The sequence below is a fragment of the Aquarana catesbeiana genome, linkage group LG01 (assembly GCF_042186555.1).
Source record: "Aquarana catesbeiana isolate 2022-GZ linkage group LG01, ASM4218655v1, whole genome shotgun sequence".
Lineage (NCBI taxonomy): Eukaryota > Metazoa > Chordata > Amphibia > Anura > Ranidae > Aquarana > Aquarana catesbeiana.
In genome coordinates this window covers 193,847,957-193,865,826 of record NC_133324.1, presented here as the reverse complement: position 1 = coordinate 193,865,826, position 17,870 = coordinate 193,847,957, and the positions used below count along the sequence as shown (strand labels likewise).

Genomic DNA, 17,870 nt, shown 5'->3' with positions numbered 1-17,870 from the left:
TCATATCACAGAATGGTACTCTGGATAGATAGCCAGTCGGCAAGTGCCACGTCCTGAATTTAGTATATAAAGATGATGTGAGGGGACTTTGGACATCCCCTGGGGATGCTACTGACGGTCGTGGGTCACGTCCAGCTTACTTTATCTACTGCCTCTAGGACATTCATCCATTCTCTCTTAATTTCTCCCCTCCCCCATCACTCCTGGCTTACCTCCTGGAAGGCCCTTTATATATCTATATCCAGTATGTTTCATTGGATTCCTACTTGATGGATTCCTGCTATGTTATTTTATAGTATTCCAATTGAGAATTTCCTATTCTCAATCACCTCAGCCCTCCAGCTCAATTTTCTTAACGTTATTTTTCATTTGGCAAGCATTATGCCTATGCTAAATCTGGACACCGCGTACCTTATACACTACAAGACTGTCCCTGTCCTAACTATTATGTTTTACATAACATTGATACTTTGAACCACATTATATACCAAAATAATCTTTGCTCCTGAAGAAGCGTGAAGACACGCGCAATATTGAGCATATTCTCTAGTTGAAACAATTATCGCATATCCACTACCCAGCCTTATCCTCGGATTTTTATTTATTTTGAATTGATGTTCAGACTTCCGGGTTTTGTATATTTATTTATATGGCTTTGTACAGTGGTAAACTTTATTGAACATTTATGCATCTAGATTATTCTGTGATTTTTAATAATCGTATTTTATATGTTTTTTCAACCAATAAATAATCTCTTTTTTTGTAAATTACTTTGTATTACTGTGCCTAAAAAGTCCAAAGTCCCCTCCCATCATCTTTATAAAAGCTTGCCTGAGTGCAATCAGATTGGGCCTCCATGATCAAACACCTTTTTTCAAATTAACAGCTGATTTCCTCTTCATTCTATTTCACCATGGTGAACTTGCTCCCTTTTAGCGATCAGTAAGTGGAACTGCTATAGTAACTAAACTATGCACAAACCTCACAATCTCTACAAAGTCTTTAACCTCTTTTTTTACACTAGCTGGGGGCAACTTTAATTCCTTCAGTCTTGTCCATTAGATGCTTTATGACTCCCCAGCCTTATGGTTGGAATCTAAAACTCAGGTTAGTAGACAGAGAAATGCAGCTCACAAACACTCTTGTTCTGAAATGACACCGCCTGGTTCCAGAATAAGCATGCAAATGATGTGAAACGCGTTAGTAGTTTACCACCCTGTACTTCTCTGCATTTGCCTGTATTGTTGGATTTTACTTCAATAAAGATGTCCTTATCCCGGAGTGTGGCTATCCAGGATTTCTTCTCGTTCCATTGGAATCTAAAACTGCCTGGACCTTCTTGTATTCATAAATCCTAATCAAAACTTAAAATGACAACATCATCTAGATATGCCAAAGCTTATGGTTTCTGGGGCTTAAAAATGTGGTCTTTCAGTTTTTGGTATGAGGTTGGGGCTCTATATGGGCTAAAAGGTTTGCACATGCACTGGCACATCCCAACTGGTGTCACAAAAGCTGTCTTTTCTTTTGCCCTGCCTTTTAAGGGAGCCTGCCTCTTTAGTAAGCTTGAGGGTGGTAATGTACCATCCTCTGCTGTGGGAGCTTGCTTCTGGATGAAAAGGCCAATGGCTGACAGAATGCTAAAAAGGCACAAGAGGTGCCTGTGTGTTTTTGGGGAACCCCTTAGGATGCACCCTGTTAGTCAGGAGTTTACTTAGTGGACGAGCAGATGTTTGTTTAATGCTATGGACTTATTGTACAAAGTCCCTCTGACTTAAAACTATGTGCCAAGTGCCAAACCTGTACACAATTTGATATATTTAACACTTTTAAAAGTATGCTGTGAGGTCTACATGAGATTAAAAAAATATGATTTTCCTTGCTTCAGAAGAAGGTAAAAAAGCACACATTCTTTAACTGCAATGAAAAGGGGTGAACTTTTTTTTGTCTCCTTTTTTCAATTTTTATTATAAAAAAAAGCAGTCAAACGTGATGGAAAAATAGCCTCCCACGCATCGATTGATATTTTTTTTACGTCTAAATGGAATATGAAATAAAGAAATTATTGTTATAAAAGGAAAGGTTATTAGTGTCAGTTTTGTCACTTGCAGGCTATAATACTGCATCAGTTATTTCTCCCTAGATTAGTTTGCTATGACAACCAAGGCCATGAAGGATAGTTTGAGCTTTTCAAACTACTGCATGTAAAAGTGATCAAACTATCATTTTATAACATATACTTAGTAGCATTTATTGAACTTTAAAACAACTGCTACAGCGGGTTACAACTTAACTGGTTTGATGCATTTCACACTTTAGCATGCTTAGTAATAAAGGCTTTATGACTAGGCATGCTAAAGTGTAGATCATGTCAAAGCAGTTAAATGGCAGACTGCTAACAATGGATTCAAATTTCAATAAATGCTCTTAAAATTGTCCAACATAATGTGAGGATTTCTGGTGTGGATGGATGTGTAAGTTGGCGTGGCATACTGTGTTCCAGGTCTAGGGCAATTAACGATTTTGAACATTGCTATTGCTAATTAAATTAATCTGTAAGGACATATACCATGAATTACACAACAGTTACATTTATATTGTTAGCAGCAGCCTTAGGGCCTGTGTTGATAGGCTTTGTGCTTGTGTTGACATCACCAGAGTACATTGACAAGTGCATTTGACCTGCTGTTAAGCTAAACCAACACAATAAAATAAAAAACAAAATAGATCTCCACACACCTACATGAGTTAAACTACAATGATTTTATTACCTTAAAAAAGATACATAGAAAAAAGCATTAATCCCTATATCTCCCTGTAGCGCACTACTCCCTTGGGAGCTGCTGTTAGTTCATACCTTTCTGTTAATGGATTCTGTTTTCCTCCCCTGCATGAATAACATCAGCAGACAGTCCAATAATTTTAGAGAGAACTTTATTTCTCTTGATTGCTGAGTGTTACAAGATTTGTTAAGGAAGTATGGGCTGCCTCTTAATTTCCGGTTCCATATGTATTCACCGTCCTTTCCCATAATGAACTGACCAATGCCCCTCTGAAAGACATAGTGGTATATGGATGCTGGAAGCCCCAGGCCTCACCTGCCTATCTTGACTGCTGCAATCCTCCTGCGTCAGTTCAGGAAAGTCCTAGATGAATGAGTACTGCTGGGTCCCCCCCCCCTTGCTCTCTCCCACCGACAGTCCATGGTTAACACAGAAAGCCGATCCCAGTCTACTCCAGCCTTTTAGCAGCTACTTCCCACTCCGCATGTCCAGAACCACCCCAGCTGGTGATGTCTGGTACATTTCTCCCGGAATCTCCTTCTGTTGCTGACTGATGTTGCTGAACCATCCAGCACTGAGGTCTCTGAACCCTCAGGCCTTCAGGTTCAGTTCTTTTGCTATCCAGCACTGAGAGCATTACACCCCCAGGCCTTCAAGCCTGCCCCTTGCTGATCACATCTTTGCAGCCTTTCTGGATTCAATTCCCATCTCCAACCACACCAGGAAACATGTGACCTTGATTTTTATAACAGTCCCGCCTCTGCCCAAACAAAACAATGATTGGCTCAGAGCGGTCTCCAAAAACTACCTGCCACTCTGCTTCCCCAGTCCACCCACCTTTGTGAACATTTCAGGGAAAGTAATGGAAATCTTGCAGGGCAGAGTGTAGGTGGCCACACCCTCCTCTATTCTATCAAATCTCCCAACCAAATTAGCCAACCAGCCTAACCAACAGGGTAAGACACTGGCAATTTACCTATCACTTATCCTAACTAACTAATTAGCACCCACCTAAAGGTGGTGGGCGCTACACCCCTATATATTAGGCCAGAGGGGAAGGCCCCCAAGAAAAAAGAAAGGGGGTCCTCCCCAGTGGTCTAACCAAGCCCAAAGACTAAAAAACACAAACTGTGTAAATGATGTATTTAGAAGAGACCCCCTCGCAGGATAGGAGGGGACAAATAAATAACACAATCTGAAGACCTAATTCCTTAGTACAAAACATACAAGCCCTCGGTTCATTAAGGGATAACCAATCCACTTTAAGCTGTCACCAATGGCGTTTAGCACGTCAATCCGTCCTCATAGAAAACAAATGGCATACATAGTGCAATATGCTAAAACTATTTATTAAAGATTAAGTAAAAACAAAAGGCTATGCAACTCACATGTTGCTGGTGCCCATATGCCGGCACCAAGCTTATCCAGCAGTTTGAATGGATGGTAAAGGTCACCGTCTGTCTCATTCGCCGGCGGGCGGAACACGCCTCGTCCCCTCTCAGGTTCCAGCTTGCGGTCCAAGCCTCGCTTTTGCCTGATGGGAGATGACGTTGTGGCGTCACGTGTGAATTCCCAGCAGCCTCAACGCATTTCGCAATAGTAATTGCGTCATCGGGACTTCCTGATGACGCTATTACTATTGCGAAATGCGTGGAGGCTGCTGGGAATTCACAAGTGATGCCACAACGTCATCTCCCGTCAGGCAAAAGCGAGGCTTGGACCGCAAGCCGGAACACGAGCGGGGACGAGGCGTGTTCCGTCCGCCAGCGAACAAGATAGACGGCGACCTTTACCATCCATTCAAACTGCTAGATAAGCTTGGTGCCGGCATATGGGCACCGGCAACATGTGAGTTGCATAGCTTTTTGTTTTTACTTAATCTTTAATAAATAGTTTTAGCATATTGCACTATGTATGCCATTTGTTTTCTATGAGGACGGATTGCAGTCACTTCCTTCTTTGCACTTCCTGTGTGTGCTGTATATAAGATGGCTGCTATTAATCTCACCCTGCTGATACTGTATACAGGAGTATACTTCAGTCCTCAAATACCCCCCAACAGGTCTTGTTTTCAGGATTTCCATTATTTTGCACAGGTGATTTGATCAGTTTCACTTACCACAGTTGTTTCATCCTGAAAACATGACCTGTTGGTGGGGGGTACTTGAGGACTTGAGTTGAGAAACATTGCTCTTGTAGGTAATGCTGTAGGTTAAATTTTATAGGGGGTTAGTTTGTGCTGCTGTCCTCTGGTTCAATTGTGTTTTTTTAATTGTTGATACAATACATATTGCTCGCAATAGATGGACTTTTGTCATGTTTAAATATTTAAAACAACATCTATATTTATTTTTTTTTGCACAGTAACGGCCATTAAAAAACATTGGAAGTCACTCAGGGACTGATTCAAGAAAGATCTGACAGCATTAGGTACCAACCAAGTGGTTCTGCCGCAAAGCAAGTGAAAAGGCACTAACTGTTCAATGAGCTTCAGTTTTTGAGGGGTATAATGAACAGGAGACAGTAAGTGCAGTTCCCCATTGATTTTGCCATGATACAGTATATGTGAAGCTGCCTACTAATTGTCACAGAACATTTGATTTTCTTTTCCTTCACACAGAACCTCAGGAAATATATTGGACAGCAGTGACAGTGTTGATGCCTCCACGCCAGAGCTTGAGAACCTGGAAAATACAGACCTGTGAGATTCCCAGAGAAATTCTCCCAATGTGCCCTCCACCTCCTCTGTTCCAAGTGTCAGAAACCATGAATCAGACCGAGACAGAAGTACAGTTACATCACACTTGTTTAATAATAAAAGTAAATAGAACAAACATAGTCAAAACATAGCCAAAGTTCGGTAACCGGAACGGATAGTCAGACAAGCCAAAATGTCAAGAAGCCAGGAATCAGCGTAGTGGAACAGCAAGCAGGATCTGGAGCCAGAAGGAATGTCAGCTAAGCAAGTCTTTAACAGGAGCGCAGGAGAAAATCTCTGTGATGTTGACCAAGGCAAAGGCAGAGATCATCTGGGCTGGATGGCTTAAGTAAGCAGGACTGACGAGTAGGATATCATCAACAAGTGAGTCACTGTGGAGAGATAGCAGCTGGCAATTAGCTGACAGCTGAGCGGCCATCTCAGAGAAGGATGGGCTGAGCCCAGCCCTGACAGTACCCCCTCCTCAACGACCCCTCCCCCTCGGAGGACCATCAAACTTGAGGGGAAAACATCTATGGAAATCACGGAGGAGGACAGGGGCATGTATGTACGAGGATGAGACCCAAGAGCGTTCCTTCGGACCGTACCCTTTCCAATGCACCAGATACTGTATCTGCCCACGGAACCTATGGGAGTCAACAATGTACTGTACTTCATACTCCTCATGGTTCTCAACCTGTACAGGGTGAGGATGTGGCACGGTGGTGGTAAAGCGGTTGCAGACAAAAGGTTTTAATAAGGAGACATGAAATACATTTGAGATACGCAAATTAGAAGGAAGATCTGATGCATAAGCCACTGGGTTAATCCTGCGGAGAATACGGAAAGGCCCAATAAACAGAGAGGGACCTCAAAGTGAGATGACAGCCAGACCCTGTCTCCAGCCTGGTAGGAAGGCGCAGGCAGGCGTCTGTGGTCAGCATGGAGTCTGTACCTATCATTAGCATGTTGCAAAGCCTCCGGGACTTGTGTCCAAATGGAACGAAGACCACGGAGATACTCCTCTAACGCAGGAATACTCTGCGGAACAAATGAGTCAGGCAACATGGAAGGTTGGAAACCATAGTTTGCCATAAACGGGGACAATCGGGAAGCAGAATTCAAGGCACTTTTGTGAGCAAACTCCGCCCATGGTAAGAGGTCTGACCAGTTGTTATGATGATCAGAAATATAGCAACGTAGGAACTGCTCCAAGGACTGATTGGCTCGTTCTGCAGCCCCATTAGACTGCAGGTGATACACAGAGGAGAAGGCAAGCTGAATTCCCAACTGTGCACAAAAGGTTCCCACACAAACTGACTAACCCTGTCTGAGATGATCACCTTGGGTAGCCCATGTAAGTGAAAGATCTCCCGAGCAAAAATGGAAGCCAGTTCCTTCGAAGTGGGCAATTTCTTAAGTGGAATACAATGAGACAATGTAATTGAAGCATGACAAGAAAAGAGCCCATCAAGCCCTTCTGGGAAAGGCGTTTAGCCGGACTCAATTGTTTCTCTCAGAAGTGCTCTTGTCTACAATCACCTCAAGGGTTTTAACACTCTAACCAAATAAAAAAAATGCCTAGAGTTATACTGTTCGAATTGTAGGGCTTCCCCATTGGGGTGCTCAGTGGGTCTTTCTGCTGACTTGCATTTGACTACTATATCCTACAATGAGTGGAGGTCAACAGTAGGAATTGTAGGCAATCCAGGGGTCACAGAAGATCAACAATCCTAGGAGTTTGTCTCATTATAGAGAATTATTGTAAACTGCATTTGCATTTGGTTTGTTATGCATACGTGTCTTTATATTAATATTAAGAATTGCCTACTATGTTTTGTAACAGCAAAATGTTGTTTACTATTTTATACAGTTTATAAGCTGTTGAGTTTTGGATATATGTTACTATGTGAAAATTGTTCATGCAAAATTTGCGACTGAAATAAATGTAGAATGTTTCAGTACCATATCTTTATATGTTTTTCATTTTTAATACATACTTTCCACTGGTAATAAATATGCACTTTTTATACACAATTTATATGAAGTATAGGGTTCAAAAATTTGAACAACAAAACGCTTCAACCAACAAGGAATAACAATTAAAAATTGAGTTTTATTGCATAGCAAACATGCCTCCATTTCATCACATCAACTTAGCATCTGGTACACCGCTACATGAAAGAATTAGTGCTGTTGTGTGACATGGCGAATTAATTTTCGCTATTTTCACACTAATGTTCCTCCCTGCCAATCAGCAGGCAGGTCAGTGAGATCTTTCTCCCGATTGGCCAAAGCATTAGGCGATCCTATTGGATGCCTAACGCTGTGGCGGAAGAGGAGACACAGCGGAGGAAGCCTGAGGAGCCGAGAGGACACAGGAGCCACAGCCGCCGTTTTCCTGCCACTACAGAAGAGGAGGAGGAAGCCGCGTCACTCAGTAAGTGCCGCCGTACCGGCTGCGGGGGGGGTTAATGAAGTGAAAGCCGAGCCGGGGGATGCGCCCGGCTGCATTTGATGAGGCCCTAGTGGCTGCATATACTGGGCACTAATGGCTGCATTTGATGGGCACAAGTGGCTGCATATACTGGGCACAAGTGGCTGCATTTGATTGGCACAAGTGGCTGCATATACTGGGCACAAGTGGCTGCATATGATGGACACAATTGGCTGCATTTGACGGGCACAAATGGCTGCATATGATGGGCACAACTGGCTGCATTTGATTGGCACAAATGGCTGCATATGATGGGCACAAGTGGCTGCATTTGATTGGCACAAGTGGCTGCATATACTGGGCACAAGTGGCTGCATATGATGGGCACAAGTGACTGCATATACTGGGCACAAGTGGCTGCATTTGATGGGCACAAGTGGCTGCATATGATGGGCATAAATGGCTGCATATACTGGGCACAAGTGGCTGCATTTGACGGGCACAAATGGCTGCATATGATGGGCACAAGTGGCTGCATTTGATTGGCACAAGTGGCTGCATATGATTAGCTCAAGTAGCTGCATTTGATGGGCACAAGTGGCTGCATATACTGGGCACAAGTGGCTGCATATACTGGGCACAAGTGGCTGAATATACTGGGCACAAGTGGCTGTATATGATTTGGAGGAAGAGGAGACAGGGCGGAGGAAGCCTGAGGAGCCGAGTGGACACAGGAGCTACAGCTGGTGCTTCCTGCCACTACAGAAGAGGAGGAGGAAGCCCCGTCACTCGGTAAGTGCCGCTGGACCGGTCGCGTGGGGGGGGGGGGGGATTAGTGAAGTGCCAGCCGAGCCGGGATCGCGCCCTGCTGCATTTGATGGGCACAAGTGGCTACATATACTGGGCACAAGTGGCTGCATTTGATTGGCAAAAGTGGCTGCATATACTGGGCACAAGTGGCTGCATATGATGGGCACAAGTGGCTGCATATACTGGGCACAAGTGGCTGCATTTGATGGGCACAAGTGGCTGCATATACTGGGCACAAGTGGCTGCATTTGATTGGCACAAGTGGCTGCATATACTGGGCACTAGTGGCTGCATATGATGGGCACAAGTGGCTGCATATACTGGGCACAGGTGGCTGCATGTGACACGCACAAATGGCTGCATATGATGGGCACAAGTGGCTGCATATACTGGACACAAGTGGCTGCATTTGACGGGCACAAATGGCTGCATATGATGGGCACAAGTGGTTGCATTTGATGGGCACAAGTGACTGCATATACTGGGCACAAGTGGCTGCATATGATGGACACAAGTGGCTGCATATGATGGACACAAGTGGCTGCATATGATGGACACAAGTGGCTGCATATAATGGGCACAAGTTGCTGCATTTGACTAGCACAAATGGCTGCATTTGATGGGCACAAGTGGCTGCATATGATGGGCAAAAGTGGCTGCATTTGATGGGCACAAGTGGCTGCATATGATGGGGCAGAGTGGCTGCATATTATGGGCACAAATGGCTGCATATGATGGGGCACAGTGGCTGCAAATGATGGGCACAAGAGGCTGCATTTGATGGGCACAGTGGCTGCATATGATGGGCACAAGTGGCTGCATATGATGGGCACAGTGTCTGTGTTTGATGGGCACAATGGCTGCATATGATGGGCACAAGTGACTGCACGTGATGGGGCACAGTGGCTGCATATGATGGGCACAAGTGGCTGCATATGATGGGCACAAGTGGCTGCATATGATGGGCACATGTGACTGCATATGATGGGCACAATGGCTGCACATGATGGGCACAGTGGCTACATATGATGGGCACAGTGGCTGCGTTTGATGGGCACAATGGCTGCAATTGATGGGCACAATGGCTGCATTTGATGGGCACAATGGCTGCATTTGATGGGCACAGTGAGGCTGCAATTGATGGGGGGGGGTTCAGTATTTTTCAGTTTGCGGCCCACAAAAATTTGGAGCACCAGCCGCCACTGCTGTCTATGTACACAAGACAGAGCTGTCCTGTCAGCAGGGATGTGCTGGAATAAAAACCAGCATATCCCTTAGTGAAAGCAGCACATAGTACACACATACACACTGGCTAGGCACACGGTTAAGGCCTCTTTCACACTGTTACAACACCACAGTCATACGACTGTGGATCTGACTTTGCCCTGCGACTTGGAGTCCGACATGCATCCGACTTCAAAGAACAGGTATCCAACTTTGATCCCTGACAATACCAGGCATTGTCTGGTATGAATCTTTAGGGGGAACTCCACTCACAATGTAAAAAAAAACGACATGGGTTCCCCCTCTAAGAGCATACCAGGCCCTTCGGTCTAGTATTGATTTTAAGGGGAACCCACACGCAGAAAAAAATGGCGTGGGGGTCCCCCCAAAATCCATACCAGACCCTTATCCGAGCACACAGCCCGGCAGGTCAGGAAAGAGGATGGGGACAACGAGCGCCCCCCCTCCTGAACCGTACCAGGCTACATGCCCTCAACATGGGGGAGTGGATGCTTTGGGGCAGGGAGGGCCCTGCGCCCCCCCACCCCAAAGCACCTTGTCCCCATGTTGATGATGACAAGGGCCTCTTCTGACAACCCTGGCTGTCTTTTGTCGGGGTCTGTGGGCGGGGAGCTTATTGGAATCGGGAAGCCCCCTTTAACAAGGGGGCCCTCTTATCCTGGCCCCCACCCTATGTGAATGAGTATGGGGTACATTGTACCCCTACCCATTCACCTAAAAACAAAGTGTCAAAAATAAAACACAGTACATGGGTTTTTAAAGTAATTTATTAAGGCAGCTCCGGTGTCTCTGCCGACTTCTTCTCCCCTCTCTGGCTCTTCTGCCTCCTCCGCTGATGTCTTCTGCCTCTGCTGGTTCTTCTCCCCTCTCCAGGTCTTCTCCGCTGATGTCATCTAGCCCTCTCCAGTTCTTCTCCCTCTGTCCACTGTCTCCTGCCTCTGCCGGGTCTTCACCGCTGTCTTCTCCCTCTGTTTTTCTTCCGATGTTGACTCAACGCTCTCTCCTGCTCTAATGCTGGGTGTGCAGTGTGCCACTACTTATATTGACATGGGGCGTAGTCACCGGAGGTCCGCCTCTTATGATGTAACCACCAATCATGGTGATCAAATACCACCAAAAGAAAGCTCTATTTGTGGGAAAAAAACAATATCAATTTAATTTATGTGCAGGATTGCATGTCCACGCAACTGTCATTTAGAGCCCTTTCACACCGGGCCGCCCACAGTCGGATTAGCGGTGCATTTCGGCCGCTAGCGGGGCGCTTTTACCCCCCCGCTAGCAGCCGAGAAAGGGTTAAAACCAATAGCGGCGTTTTGCCAGCGGTATCCCAGCACTGCCCCATTGATTTCAATGGGGAGCAGCGGTGGAGGAGCGGTAAACACACCGCTACTTCACCGCTCCAAAGAAGCTGCTGACAGGACTTTTCCTGATGTCCTGCCAGCGCAGCGCTCCGGTGTGAAAGCCCTCGGGCTTTCACACTGGAGACAATGCTGCAGCTGTTTGAGGGCGGATTGCAGGCGCTATTTTTAACGCTATAGCGCCTGCAAAACGCCCTTGGTGTGAAAGGGGTCTTAAAGTAACGCAGTGATGTATAGCAAAAAATAGCCTGGTCATGAAGGGGGGTGTAAATCTTCCAGAGGTCAAGTGGTTAGCACACATAAAAACACATGTTAACGCACATAAAAATGCATGTCAATGGAAGGCAATGCACATCCATTTTTTTAAACACTTTCAGGGCCAGTTTACACCATAGAAATGTGTTCCAGATGCTTTTCTGCATGCGTGTTTTTTTTTTAATGCGTTACAGTGCATTTTTGATGCAGTCCAGTGCATTTTTTCCCATCTCTTTTTTCTTAACCTTAAGCCTAGGTTCACATTGCCAAATTGGCAGCAATTGCCAGAAATGGTACCGTGCGACTGCCTGAATCGGTGCAACGCCGCATTGATTCCCAAGAATAGTTTCTGTACTACTTTTGCTGACTTCGGAGTGCGATTTCAATAGACATCTGTGCAGCAACCCACACAGATGTTTCTGAAATTGCCCCCGAAGTTGAGACCAACATGCGGTAATGAAATTGTGTGAGTTATTTGATTCCCGCTGTCAGTGTGAACCTAGGCTAACGGCCAGTTCACACCACGTGCAGTCCAGTGTGTTTTTTCTGCATCAAGAATGCATGAAAAGTAGGTTATATGGTCTTCAATGGCATAGTTCACACCAGTGCTTGCAGTTCCAGGGCGTTACAGTTCCAGAAAATAAAAGTAGAACATGCTGCATTTTTCCTGCACTGGATTGTACTGGAACGCTGTAAAATGCATCCAAATGCACTGGAATGCACCAAAAAATGCACTGGAACACACATGTCCTTATTTAAGGTTAAGGGCCAGTTCACACCATAGAAACGTGTTCCAGGTGCTTTTCTGCATGTGCGTTTTTGATGCGTTCCAGTGCGTTTTTGTGTGTTTTTAATGCAGTCCAGTGCTCCCCCCCATTTTCTCTAAGGGCCAGTTCACACCACATGCAGTCCAGTGCATTTTTTTTCTGCATCAAAAACGCATAGATAACATGGTTTTCACACCAGTGCTTGTAGTTCCAGAAAAAAAAGTAGAACATGCTGCATTTTTCCTGCACTGGACTGTACTGGAACGCTGGAAAAACTCACAGGAACGCACCTAAATGCACCAAAAACGCCCATGTTCTTATTTAGGGTTAACGTTAAGGGGGAAAAAAGGGGGGGGATGCACTGGATGCATCAAAAACTCACCAAAAACGCATCAAAAACGTGCATGCAAAAAAAGGGGCAGTTCACACCATAGAAACGCAGTCCAGATGCGCTCCAGATGCTTTTTTGCATGCACGTTTTTGATGCGTTCTAGTGTGTTTCTGATGCGTTTTTGATGCAGTCCAGTGCATTTCCCCCCCCTTTTTTTCCTTAACCTTAAATAAGAACATGGGTGTTTTTGGTGCGTTTAGGTACGTTCCCGTGAGTTTTTGATGCTTTTTACAGCGTTCTAGTACAGTCCAGTGCAGGAAAAAATGCAGCATGTTCTACTTTTTTTTCTGGAACTGGAACGCACTGGAACTGCAAGCACTGGTGTGAACTATTCCATTGAAAACCATATAACCTACTATCCATGCGTTTTTGATGCAGAAAAAAAGCACACTGGACTGCACGTGGTGTGAACTGGCCCTCATGCATTTTTATGCACATTTATGTGTGAACAGGTCCTCACTGAATCCCCCCTATAGTGTGAATGAGCCCTTTAAAATGTGTTCTTCTTTTCCATCTCTGACTGAAGTATACAGAATGCTATGTGACATGTGACAATGTATTATAGATAGTGGTGCTGGAAAAGCACAGCACACCTCCCAGCAATCCATTCATGTTTATGTGCAGAGTCAGCCCCGTGTTCACAGACAGCACCATACACCTTGCAGCCTGACCCCGCCCCTCCCCAGCTCCGCCCCTCCCCGGGGTTTGTTGTGTTCCTGGATGTACTTCCATGTGACGGTTGGACGAATATGGCCACCTTAGCAACCGCAGAGGAGAGGGAAGAGGCCAGCCAGCAGGTACACACCGTGTAATGATAGTAATAATTAGGGTGTGGGGGCTCACACTGATAGCAGAGAGCACAGGGTGACACCCCTGCAGCTGCACACAGTGCCATGTCCGTGTATATAGGGAATGAATGGAGCAGGCAGTTTTCATAGCACAACACAGGAAACCTGATGGTGGGATGGAGCACTGTGGGGACATTCACATTGTAAAGGTGATGATGTGCTTTTTACATGCGTTGCATTTTTGATTGTTTTTCTTTCAGGGCCAGCTCACACCATGTGCAGTCCAATGCGGTTTTTTTTCTGCATCAAAAACGCATGGATAGTAGGTTATATGGTTTCCAATGGCAGAGTTCACACCAGTGCTTGCAGTTCCAGGGCGTTCCTGTTCCAGAAAAAGAGTAGCATATGCTGCATTTTTCCTGCACTGAACTGTACTGGAATGCAGTAAAATGCATCAAAAACTCACCAGACCCTAGTACAGTTAAAAAAAAAAATTTGAACAAATAAGAAAGCATCTGGAATACATTTGCAAACACACCTGCAGACACACACCTGGAATGGATCTGGAGTGTGTTTTTGTGGCGTGAAGCAGCCCTCAAATGATGGCTGGGCGGTGCGGCTCTCGTTCTGAGTGGACATCATATGACGGCCTTCCAGAACGACCTCTCTCAAGCGTGGCTCTTTAACCATGTGATCGGCTGTGTCCAATCACAGCCGGTCACATATAAACACAGAGATGCCGGTAATCGGCGCTCCTCACCTCACACTGACAGAGTGTGAAGAGAGGAGAGCCGTTCAGCGGCATCTCCTCACAAGGGACAGCTAGGTATGTAATCAGGGCACTGATTACAATTAAAGCGGAGTTCCACCCAAAAGTGGAACTTCCGCTCATCGGATTCCCCCCCCCCTCCGGTGTCACAACTGGCACCTTTTCAGGGGGGAGGGGGGTGCAGATACCTGTATAATACAGGTATTTGCACCCACTGCTGGGAAACACACGGGTCCCAGAGACAGCAGGGACCATCCATATTGCGCTGCGCGACTCGCGCATGCGCAGTAGGGAACCGGGAAGTGAAGCCGCAAGCCTTCATTTCCTGATTTCTTTACCGAAGATGGAGGCGGCAGCACCCGAGGACCGAGAGACGATTCGGCCTCGGATGCCGACATCCCGGGCGCCCTGGACAGGTAAGTGTCCATGTTTTAAAAGTCAGCAGCTGCAGTATTTGTAGCTGCTGACTTTTAAAAGAAAAAAATTTCGGTGGAGCTCCGCTTTAAGTGCCCACCAGTGCCAGCAATGATTGCCCACCACTGCCACCAATCAGTGCCCACAAGTGCCAGCAATCAGTGGCCATTAGTGATGCCAGTCAGTGCTGCCTATCAGTGCTGCCCATCACTGCTGCCCATCAATGCCCATCAGTGCCACCTATCTGTGCCCACCAATGCCGCCTATCTGTGCCCAGTGCCACATATCACTGCCACCTATCAGTGCCCATAAGTGCGGCATATTCGTGCCTCCTCATCAGTGCCCATAAGTGCCACCTCATCAGTGCTGTCTATCAGTGCCCATCAGTGCTGCCTTATCAGCGCCCATCAGTGAAGGAGAAAAATTACTTGCTTACAAAATTTACTGACAGAAACTAAGAAAAACTTCATTTTTTTTCAAAATTTTTGGTCTTTTTTTTTTTTTTTTTTTTTTTTTTTTAGGAAAAATTAAAAAACCCAGGAGTGATTAAATACCACCAAGAAAGCTCTATTTGTGTGAAGAAAATGATAAAAAAAATTTCACATGGTTACAGTGTAACATGACCGCACAATTGTCATTCAAAGTGTGACAGCGCTGAAAGCTGAAACATGGCCTGGGCAGGAAGGGGGTGTAAGTGCCCTGTATTGAGGTGCTTAAAGCAATCTTTTGCGTAGCAGTGCGTTTATGCATGCTTGCACACACTGTGTTGCAATGAGCTGCACTGAAAAAAAATGTAGTGTATGCTGTACTTTTTTCAGCACTGGACAAATGCAATACAGCACACCGGTGTGACCTGCGTTCATCAGGAGCCATTCTTTTTCTTATATTATGTGTTGGGAATGCATTCACAAACACACCCCAGCGCATCTGGCATGAATAAACCCTAAGGGCTGGTTCACACCACAAAAAACGCACTCCAGATCAGTTCCGGATGTGTTTTCTGCATGCACGTTTTTAATGCTTTTTTAACATGGTCCCGTGCATTTTTGATGCATTTCCAGATTAGTTCCGGATGTGTTTCTGCATGCATGTTTTTAATGCGTTTTTGACATGGTCCAGTGCATTTTTGATGCATTTCCAGAAGCTTTTTTTTTTTTTCTTGTTGTTTTTTTTTTGTTTTTTTGTTTTTTTCACTGTACTGGGGTCCGGTGCATTTTTGATACTATTTTGATGCTTTCCTGTGTATTCCGGTGGGTTTTACCATATTCCAGTACAGTCCAGTTCAGGAAAAATGCAGCATGTTCCGCTTTTTTTTTTTTTTTTGGAACTGACTGCACTGGTGTGAACTATGCCATTGAAAACCATATAACCTACTTTCCATGTGTTTTTGATGCAGAAAAAAAAAAACACTGGACTGCATGTGGTGTGAGTAAACCCTGAGGGCTCAGGGTGGGTTACCTTGTGTGCACACTGCATGGGAGCTGGGAGGTCTGGAGTAAGGATGAGCTCCGGCGTGTTTGCACACTCCGTGTGCCGAGCCCGCCAGGAAGTCGGCAGGGCGCTGCGCTAATCACAGGCAGTGAGACATTGTCCCGATTTCTGCAGCCGCACATTGGGAAAATGTCTCACTGCCTGTGATTAGAGCAGCGCCGTGCCGACTTCCTGGCAGGCTCGGCACGTGGAGTGTGTTAACACGCCGGAGCTCATCGTTATTCTGGAGTATAATGAGTACACTTTGGATGCATGCTGGACTATACAAGTCTGCATCTAATCTCTTCCTGACATATCCCACTCTACAGACTCAATGGCGGTTATTTACTAAAGGAAAATCCACTTTGTACTTGGAAGTGCAGTCGCTGTAGATCTGAGGGGGACATGCAAGGAAAATAAAACAAACAGCATTTTTGCTTGCATATGATGGGATGATAAAATCAGCAGAGCTTCCCCTCATTTCAGATCTTCCCCCTCAGATCTAAGACGACTGTACTTCCAAGTACACTTGTAGTGCAGGGTGGATTTGCCTTTAGTAGATCAACTCAATGGGTTTGATTTACTAAAACTGGAGCACTCAGAATCTAGTACAGCTGTGCATGGTAGCCAATCGGCTTCTAAGTTTAGCTTGTTCAATTAAGCTTTGACAATAAAACCTGGAAGCTGATTGGTTTCTATGCAGAGCTGCACTAGATTTTGAATGCTCCAGTTTTAGTAAATAACCCCCAGTATGATGGGGGTTATTTGCCATGAAGGTGGTATGTTGAACTTACAGTGACCAGTATGAGAGAGTGAGAGAGATAACACCAAATTTAACACACCTTCTCCCCATTCACACCTGAGACCTTCTAATACTAACGAGCCACATGACACCAGGAGGGAAAATGGCTAATTGGGCCCAATATGGACATTTTCACTTAGGGCCCTTTCACACTGGGGCGGCGTCGGCGGTAAAGCGGCGCTATTGTAAGTGGCGCTTTACCGTCGGTATTCGGCCGATAGCGGGCGCTTTTACCCCCCGCTAGCGGCCAAGAAAGGGTTAAAAACCACCACAAAGGGCCTCTGCAGAGGCGCTTTGCCGGCGGTATAGCTGCACTGTCCCATTGATTTCAATGGGCAGGAGCGGTGAAGGAGCGGTATACACTCCGCTCCTTCACCGCTCCGAAGATGCTGTTAGCAGGACTTTTTTTCCCGTCCTGCTAGCGCACCGCTCCAGTGTAAAAGCCCCGAGGGCTTTCACACTGGAGAGACGCAGCGGCACTTTCGGGTCGGTTTGCAGCGCTATTATTAGCGCAATAGCGCCTACAAATCGCTCCAGTGTGAAAGGGCCTTAGGGGTGTACTCTTTTGTTGCCAGCAGTTTAGACATTAATGCCCGTGTGTTGAGTCATTTTGAGGGAACAGCAAATATACACTGTTATACAAGCTGTACACTCACTACTTTACATTGTAGCAAAGTGTAATTTCTTCACTGTTGTCACATGAAAAGATATAATAAAATATTTACAAAAATGTGAGAGGTGTACTCACTTTTGTGAGATACTGTATTTATATATAATCATTTTTTTTATCACATAGGGGACAAAAAGTTTCACTTTAATGAGGTATTGATGTCTCACCTGTCCTCCATGAACCTGGTGGAATGCAGATCGCTTCTTCCCCAGC

The 17,870-nt window shown here is 45.5% G+C and overlaps 1 protein-coding gene across 2 annotated transcripts in view; it reads left to right on the top strand.

Annotated features, from left to right (window-relative positions):
• Positions 1 to 13,388: 13,388 nt before the first annotated feature.
• CCDC112 (coiled-coil domain containing 112) overlaps positions 13,389 to 17,870 on the top strand; it is a 46,057-nt gene continuing 41,575 nt past the window's right edge. The window contains exon 1 of one of the 2 annotated variants that reach the window (XM_073624640.1): positions 13,389 to 13,541. In XM_073624640.1, coding sequence (XP_073480741.1) covers positions 13,494 to 13,541 — 48 coding nt within the window. In that variant the 5' untranslated portion in view covers positions 13,389 to 13,493. The remainder of the gene's footprint in view (positions 13,542 to 17,870) is intronic. The other variant, XM_073624641.1, reaches the window with a different exon arrangement.